Genomic DNA, 9,156 nt, shown 5'->3' with positions numbered 1-9,156 from the left:
AAACAAAAAAAGAAGAGGGACGAACAGGAATTTTCTTGAGTCGTACATGGCCGAGTTTATGAGGAGGACTAGCCTAAATAACCGTGATCCTTGCGAAGTGATTTTGGAAGATATTTCCAGTTTTTGCCTGAAAAAAACAACCGAAGAATCAACAACGGAGAATCGGAAGTAGCAGTGCACGTAACCAAAAGTTCTATACAATAAGGTTAAAAAGTCCGTAAAGTACACAAGTACCGAAAGTGGAATTATCTTTCCATATCAGTGGGAATAAATGCACTAAAGTGCACACGAAAAAACCTGGGATGCAAGGTAACATATATCAGGGATTGCTAATCTATAAGCATATACTCTATCACTCACTAAAGTGAACACACAGGTTAAACAATTTTGTAAATGAAACCAACGTTTTTCCATACAGAAGTAAAAAATAGCCATGTAGAAAAGAAAAAAAAAGATGGACAGTTAGACTTAGCTTAACACCATCGCAAGTGGTGAAGGCAACATCTTGCAACTGATGACGATTGCTTTAAAGATATTGCAACCCTGCCCCCACACTCGCCCGCTTCCCTGTAACCAATTTTGTGTTGCCTTTTCATTGATTTCCATTTACGCGTGCGCACTAATATCTCTATTATTCTCTTCCTTCAACTCTCACACTAACTTGCCGTTCTTAACAATACAATGATACCAGTAGCCCACACCCATGTTCGTCACTAGCTCAGACAGGCCAATTGGAACGCGGTGTACATTTGAGCTTTGAATGACAATTTTTTTAACCAATCAAAGCCACACGAGAAGAACCTTGCACAGGCATACAGACCAATAGCAGGAGGAGAAAGGCTTTGGCCTTGTCGTAGTTTGGTTGAGATCTGTTTCCGTCGCGCAGAAGGTTCCTTTGGTGCGCGGGAGGTCGTGTGACTGAATCTGAACAGTGAGCGCTACGCAGAGGACATTGAGCCAGGTAACTGGAGTAAATCGCCGTTATATCGTTATGTGGGGCGGAGAGGAACATGAGCAGCCCGTGTTGTTAGTGGCGGCCTATCTGGTTTATTTACACAGGGTTTCGTCTCCAGGCCTAGACCTGGCATGCAGTGTATGGGAAGGAGGGTGTCGGGGCATTGTGAGGGAACATGGATGCGGTTGATGTTTGTGCTAATTGCTTGTCTATGAAATGTTATTAGTTCAATGTTCATATGTTGTGAGGTCTGATGTAAAAATACTAATGCATCTTAAAAAAAAAGACTATTGTTTTATTGTATTTTTCAAACGACGTCCACACTTAGAATTTTGTTGAGATGTATATTTTTCCTTGCATTTTAATGTTATATGGGTCACTGAATGGTTTCTATGACTCCATGATACAATCCTTTTCTCCCTTGTTTTATCTGACCACGATCTTGCCTGAAGATGACAATATAAGATCTGATCATATTATTTCATTTTTTTATCAATATTCTGGTGGAAAGGAATTATTGAGTGATGAGAAGGGGCAATCTGCTTCAGAAAGTTTTCTTAGCTGTATATATTTTTTTTCTAGCTGAAAATGCAGGGGAATAGGGGATTTAAAACTGAACAGCAAAACCATGCTTATCGGAAGCCTCAATATAATCAGCAACAACAGCATCACCAATATCAATATCAGGAACTAGACTCTCCTTCCCCTACTAATGGACAGCAAACCAGTCCTGGTAAGTGTGATACTTAGTATGTGTTCAGTGTTTTACAAAATGCAAGTGTTTACTACCCAAAAAAACCTAAAAATCTTTAAATATATTTTTTATTCCAAAAGAGTATTAAGTGCTCCTCCAGTATCACTGTATTATCAAGTAAACTTGGAGGATATTTTCATTGATATTTATACTTTGCAATTTGCTACTTAGATGAAGGAGTCACTATTGATTTGAAGAATTTCCGGAAACCGGGTGAAAAGACGTTCACTCAACGCAGCCGCCTCTTTGTGGGCAATTTGCCTCCTGATGTCACAGAAGAGGAGCTGCGGAAAATGTTTGAGAAATATGGCAAAGCAGGCGAGATCTTTATACACAAAGACAAAGGCTTTGGATTCATCAGGCTGGTGAGTAATGTTTAAATTTGTTCTGTGGGTTTTCTTTATATCCCACTGTGTTATGATTTAATGAAAATAGTCATAATTCATGTGCTGTGGCCCCACACTATTTGGGGGGGAAGAAATTGGGGATGCAAAACACTACAATGGTAAACCGTATCCATATTTTACCTGTTTTTGGATTCTTGTTGAAGGGTTGGCCAGCAGGCAGGGATCATAATACACATATAAGCGTGCGAAACTTTGTCATCATTAGACATCTGAGTTTACTTTGAAAAATATATATATGTATGTTGGCGATGCTCTAATACTGTTGGAAGTTATTTACAAATATGTTGGGGTTGTACCATTATTTAAAATTGTAAGGAACATATCATTAGACGTTTGTTTATTGATTTGCATGTACCTAATTTACCATTGTGTTAAATTAAGAATATAGGGGGCATATTCAGTTTGGTCCAGAGATCACGGTTGCGCAGCGGCTGCGCATTATATAAGGTACCGTAACACCACAGATTTCCCTTTGCAAACCTTTGTGGGGGCAAAGGGAAATCCGCATTGTTGCGGTACCGCGTAGTACCTTCGCTGGAGCGTAACTGCGATTTCCAGACCTAATTGAAAATGCTCCATAATGTCACACTCCTGTTTGACTAGAAATACCTGTTAAAAGAGTTGGAGTAATATTACTCCACAAAAACAATTGTGGGAATGTAAGTAATTATTTCCATTACAAGATCTCAAAACCTGGTTTACTACTACATTGGTGTACTAGGCTTTAGTGATTTTACAATGGCTTTGATAGTAATCTGCGGCATCTACAGTGCCCTACTGAATTCCAAGTCTATCTATACTGTCATTTCATTCATGTTTACCTTCTATTCTCAGTGGTTCTCAGCCCTGTCCTCTAGGAATATATAAAATGCTATAACGTGTGCCATATTGATGTCCTTTGAGGCCATGTTTGTGAGACACCAGTGGAATGAAAAGTGTACCAGAGTCTTCAGTGTGTTTTGTGCCTTAACTCCTATTTTGTCTTCCACAGGAAACTCGTACTCTGGCAGAAATAGCTAAGGCAGAGCTTGATAATCTTCCTCTGCGAGGGAAACAGTTGCGTGTTCGATTTGCCTGCCACAGTGCTGCCCTATCTGTGCGGAACCTTCCTCAGTTTGTGTCTAATGAGCTGTTGGAAGAGTCCTTCTTCATATTTGGGCAGGTTGAAAGAGCTATAGTAATTGTGGATGATCGTGGCAGACCCACAGGCAAAGGAATTGTCGAGTTTGCGTCTAAGCCAGCAGCTCGGAAAGCTCTAGATCGCTGTGCTGATGGCTCTTACCTCCTGACTGCGTGAGTACTTGGTACACTGATATACCAACATGAAACATTTGATGTCTGATATAACTGAAGACTCAGTTACACTTATATAAAACATTACGTTGTGTCTTGATATAGTGGCTTTTGTAGATATGGGTATGTGACTCTTATATCTCCTACCAGCATAGAGTGCTTTGGCAGCAACTAAATGCACACTGCATTATTTTCATCTGAGTTTCAATTATTGGGAACAGCGCAAAATATTCACATACTTATCTCCTTATTTGGTAACCATGCTCTATATCTTATTCCAATAAAGAATGTTGTTGGGCTTGTAAAGTGTATGAAGCATTTTATTAGTGGGAGGTGGTCAAGAGACAGATGGCTGCATGAAATAAAGGGTCCCAAGCATGTCTTGTCCATCATCCATCATTTCATTCTGCATTGAAAGTCTTTGCTTTTGTATTCTTTGCAGGTTTCCTCGTCCTATAACTGTGGAGCCTATGGATCAGCTTGATGATGAAGAAGGGTTACCTGAGAAACTTGTTGCCAAGACTCAATCCTACCATAAGTATGTTATTGGTAGACTCCCTTCCTGACAATTACATGCAATTATTTATTTCTCTTGATAGTAAATATTATGGTGCTTTGTAGCTTGAAATATGAAGTTGATCAATATTTGTCTTGGGAAAGGGAATATTTTCTCTTTCTGCTTGTTAACCAATGAAAATGTAACTTTAGTGTCCCCAACTTTTACCTTACCGTGGCTTAATGCCAGTGTCTGAAGCTGTGGATATTGTTTGGGTATTTTTGTTTGTCTGTCTCCCCTTCCTTTCACACCTTTTTCAGACATCTGGTTTCAGAACTGTATCAGGCTGGAGGACAGCATTCACTGGTCCTGGCTGCCATGCAGTGTCTATCCCAGTTTGTCGACCACCTGAGGTCAACAAATTAGTCCCAACATGGGAAGCCACAAACAAAGCCGTTAAATTGCCAGAGCAGCAGTTTAATATATTGAGACCAAGTAATTCTTGGGTCTCTAAGTAAACAAAACAGGAAAAATGGGGACTTAATGTATTAGTTTTAGAGATGTCCAAAAGGGGAAGTGGGATTTGTTAAATTAGTCTAATCACTCTTCTGGTTTTAGGGAGAGGGAGCAATCCCCTCGCTTTGCTCAGCCTGGAAGCTTTGAGTATGAATATGCAATGCGCTGGAAAGCACTGATCGAAATGGAGAAACAGCAGCAGGATCAAGTTGACCGGAATATTAAAGAAGCACAGGAGAAGATGGAAATAGAGATGGAAGCGGCAAGACATGAGCATCAGGTTATGCTTATGCGGCAAGGTGAGCTTCTCTTATTGTCTTTGAAAAATAAATGTTTAACAAAACTTATATTCGTTTTCTATAACATTAAAAATAATAATCTTGCAAAACGAAAAAAAACTGCATAGAACCTTGTTTGGTATTTTCATTTATCCATTTTAATGGGTGGGTGCTACCTTGCCTCATTTGTTCTGACTTATATGAGTTTTAAGAACTCGGTTTGTCTGTTTTGTAACTTTATCTTAGTTTTAAAATAAAGGAGATTGTGATGAATGCAGACTACTTAAAACAGGCAGTTTAGTATATTTCTCTGGAGGATATTTGTTTAATACTGAAATGCAAAAGTGTGCTTATACCTATTTGGCTATGGTCTTTAAAAAACACGCTGTCTAATTCTGTAAATTCCACAAAAAGACTGCATCATGGGGCATATTCAATTAGCTTTTGGATTCGCGGTAACGCGCGTTGCCGCGAAAAGTGCGCGTTCTTGCGGGTATTACGGTACCGCATTAACGCGGATTTTCGTTCGCAACCCTATGGGCTGCGAACGAAAATCCACGTTATTGTGGTACCGTGTATTACGTTTCGCGGCTGTTCCGGCGCGTTACCGCAAATCCAAAAGCTAATTGAATATGCTGAGTCTTAAAATTAAACCATTCAAGACTAGATCCATTCTTATTTTCTGTATGGAAGCAATTTTTTTTTTTTTTTTTTACCAACATTGCAAAAACGTTTATGGCACTGGTTAGAAAATGAAACACAGTTGCTACCAGAACAAGAATTCCATAATTTTCTGATTGTTTTCAGATGCCTGAGAGTCATTCTCTGAAATTATTACTCAAATTGTTTTGAGTATAGTAATACCAGATATGCGTACCTTATTGGAGTCAATGTTTCAGTTTTTGGTTTTTTTTTTCAGTCACAGTTCTTGTATTTGCTCACTGTCATTAAGAGAAGAAAGTCCACTAGTACATTTAAATGATTTTAAGGTGCGGAGGCTGCTTATCCTTAAATATATGTAGGCTTTGGAGCTACTGGAAACTATTACATATGTAAACGTTCTAGGATGGACTGCACTTGAGATGTTTATAAATCCACTCTGTGGTCTCTGCATAGATCTAGTAAAGGTGCGAGTGGCTGTTGATCAATTGTCCCCTGAGGAATTTCAGGGTTTGTGTCTTGCAGTGCTCAACCTGTTGTGAGGTTTCATGTACGATCCAGAAACTCCACAGGCTTCTAGTAAAGCCAGGGCGTTTGTAGATGTGTTTCAGGAATGTCTTCCTGATGAGGCAGAAATGGGTTTTCAAAAATGGTGACCATAGGTGCTGGTAAAAATAAAAATGGGTTATTTGCCCCCTTAGGAGATAAAGCTATAGTTGGTGGGGTGGGGAAGGGTCATTATGGCCTGCAGAATAATTGTTTGTTTTCCTTACTTGCTGTCCAAACCTCCCAACAGGCAGGGCATGAGCCCATTATTTTGTCTCCCAATGTAACACCTGCACTTTATTTTGACTGCTGCCCAAACTGTATGAAGGAAAGTAGGAGAATTTGTGATATCAACATTTATTTATATAGCGCCAGCAAATTCCGTAGCGCTTTACAATTGGGAACAAACATTTATAAGACAATCCTGGGTAATATATACAGACAGAGGTAAGAGGGCCCTGCTCGTAAGCTTACAATCTATGGGACAAGATATGGGGTGACATGGTGAAAGATGTGTCAATGTTGTGAGCCCTAAAGTGGTCTAGGGAAATTTATACAATACTTTTGATTTGCTGTACAATATGAAGAGCAACCATATGATTTCTCTGTTTTTCTAGACTTTCGATTACCTTTAAACCTTTTGTGCAACACTCCTATACTGGTCAAGTTTTATTTTACAGGCAGTGCAGTTGAGGATTAGCATTACAGATCCATTTGAAGTAAACATTTGGTGTGTTCGCACATATCAGAAAAGTTTGCTAACTTGACTGCTGTATTATTTTGTCAGATTTAATGAGGCGCCAGGAGGAGTTACGCAGATTGGAAGAGTTACACAACCAAGATGTACAGAAACGCAAGCAACTTGAGCTCAGGTAAGGTAGCTCCTGTGCAGTTGGCAAGAACTGCTTAGGTGGGCACCAATGTCTAAGATTTGCTTTTTGTTTTCAGACACGAAGAAGAACGCAGGAGGCGTGAGGAAGAGACTCGCCGGCAGCAGGAGGAGATGCTCAGACGTCAGCAGGAGGGCTTTAAAAGCAACTACCCTGATTCGGTGAGTCTGAATATTAATCTTTCCCTGTAATAAAGTATGTTGGGATACATAGTTCTTTTTGCCATTAGACATACAATCTTTTACAAATAATATGCATTTGTCATGTTTACATCTAGTGCAGTGGTTGGGCAATAGGCGGCCCACCGAGCAATCACTAGTGGTTCCCTTGTTGGCTACTCCCAATCTTATTTTCTGCCTAATGAGCAGAGAATAAGTGTGAATAGCGGCTGCCGACTTGTGCGTCATGTGACAACCTCTGCTCAGTGCAGGGTGGTCACACAGCATACCCGGAGGAGGGAGTGCGCTGTGCTCTCTCTCCTTTCTCTGTAAGGCCCATTTGAATTTGCGGCTTATGAGCTATTTTCAAGTTGCCTATTGCTGATTTACTAGATCATTCTTGTGGTAATGCAATCTTCTATTTACAATATGTTGTACAGCAATATGGAAGTCGCATGTAACAGTGTTAGTACATGGTGCCACAATGAGTCATTAGTTTATCTCAATGCAATGTTCTCTTTGGAGTTTTTCATAATTCATTTGGCATAGGTAGTCAATTTGGCTTACTTAGTAAATTCACTCTTTGATCTTGCTGATTTTTTTTATTTTTTCTGCTTTTATATACAGAGAGAAGCTGACATGAGAATGGCGCAGATGGCACTGCCAGGTAACTTGAAATTTTTTTTTGTTTTCCTTTCACGCCTTTATTGGAAGTGTAGAATTTTAAACATTGTGTACCTTTTTTCTTCCCCCTTTTTATATATATATATATATATATATATATATATATATATATATATATATATATATATATATATATATATATATATATATATATATATACATATATACATATACATACATTTATTTATTTGTCTTATCCAGGGTCAATGGGAATGAATAACCGTTCATCACTGGGCAATAGTAATGTCCCTGCTGGAACCGCTCCTCCACCTGGGCCTGGTGCCATGATGCCGGATGCAGCTGCAATTGGAATGGTGTGTTGATTTTGGCCTTCAAATGTTAATTTCTTTCTTTTTATTTAATTTGATGCAGCAGTTGACTTCCCACCCCCATTCCTTTGCAGACCCCACCCACAGCTGACAGATTTGGACAGGCCCCCAATATGGAAGCCCTTAACGCAGCCAATCAACAAGCTTTCCCACGTGGCACACCAGGAGCTGACTTTGGCCCTAATAAACGTCGCCGATATTGATTTATTTTTTTTTATTATTTTTTTTTTTCCAATGATTTTTTATTTTATTTTTTTTGTATCAAGTCATCAGCCACATGAGTTGCCCAAAGCGAGTGTGACCAGATTTGTATTGGTAGTGTTCATGTTGTAGGGCAGTCTGCTGCAGTGGTGCAGGTAGAGACTGGTCCTTCTAAATTTTTAATTTAGGCACGTTTTGTTGAGCGATTAAGGGGTGGGAAGGGAGTATTGCTTAGGAGCAGGAAATCTTGTATAATGTGAACATTTCCAAGAAGGATATTGCTGATAATCTTAATTTCCAGCAGAAAAGAGTTCACTTTTGGACTGTTTCTAAGCTGCAATGTGTAAAATGCCACTGTGCCTCCCATTCCTGCCTCCTCAGTCCATTACACGGTTTGTCTTTTCATAAGGTAGCAACCTTAAAGGCTGTCCTGAGCTTTAGTGGAGAAGCTCATTTTTATGTGTATATTTTATTTTAAAAAAAAAAAAAATTCTCCTATACTGGACCATACTTTATGTAGTGTTTTTGTAATTTTTTTTTTTTATTACTATTTTCCACCTTGCCTGGTTGTTACCTGCTGGGATACATTTTTTAGTTAAGTTCTCATCACTTCAGTCCCAAAGCTCCGTCATGTGTTCTGCTAATCTTCCTCATGGCATCCCACCGTCCCCAGTGTTTTCTCCTCTTAGCATTGTTAAGAGGAGTTTATTGGTTATTCAGCAATGTGATATGTGAAAAAAATTCATAAATAAATGGGATTTTAAGTCTTGGTTTTTTTCCACTTTGTTTTTTTTTGGGTTGTCTTTTCTGCTAAGTCTGCTACCTTATTCTTTCTGCATACTAATTTTTAGACCAAGAAGTGTAAACTTTAGCAAATTGCTTAATGCTGTGATGTATAAACAAAGTTTGTTTTGGTTTTTCTCTATCTTGGTGATGGTTTGGTATCCCAAGTTGCTGCCTTTATATACTGGGTCTTTAATAGATTTCAT

At 39.0% G+C, this 9,156-nt stretch overlaps 1 protein-coding gene across 1 annotated transcript; it reads left to right on the top strand.

Annotated features, from left to right (window-relative positions):
• Positions 1–827: 827 nt before the first annotated feature.
• Positions 828–8,936, top strand: NONO (non-POU domain containing octamer binding). Its single transcript, XM_075184461.1, has 11 exons — positions 828–961; positions 1,538–1,688; positions 1,881–2,074; positions 3,108–3,409; positions 3,852–3,947; positions 4,524–4,720; positions 6,693–6,777; positions 6,854–6,956; positions 7,581–7,620; positions 7,839–7,951; positions 8,041–8,936. The coding sequence occupies exons 2-11, from the start codon at positions 1,544–1,546 to the stop codon at positions 8,167–8,169; spliced, it is 1,404 nt and encodes a 467-aa protein (XP_075040562.1). The 5' UTR covers positions 828–961; positions 1,538–1,543; the 3' UTR covers positions 8,170–8,936.
• Positions 8,937–9,156: the final 220 nt, after the last annotated feature.

Source organism: Mixophyes fleayi, chromosome 9, assembly GCF_038048845.1.
Source record: "Mixophyes fleayi isolate aMixFle1 chromosome 9, aMixFle1.hap1, whole genome shotgun sequence".
NCBI lineage: Eukaryota > Metazoa > Chordata > Amphibia > Anura > Limnodynastidae > Mixophyes > Mixophyes fleayi.
Note: the sequence above shows the minus strand (reverse complement) of the source record. Positions and strands in the feature narration are given on the sequence as shown.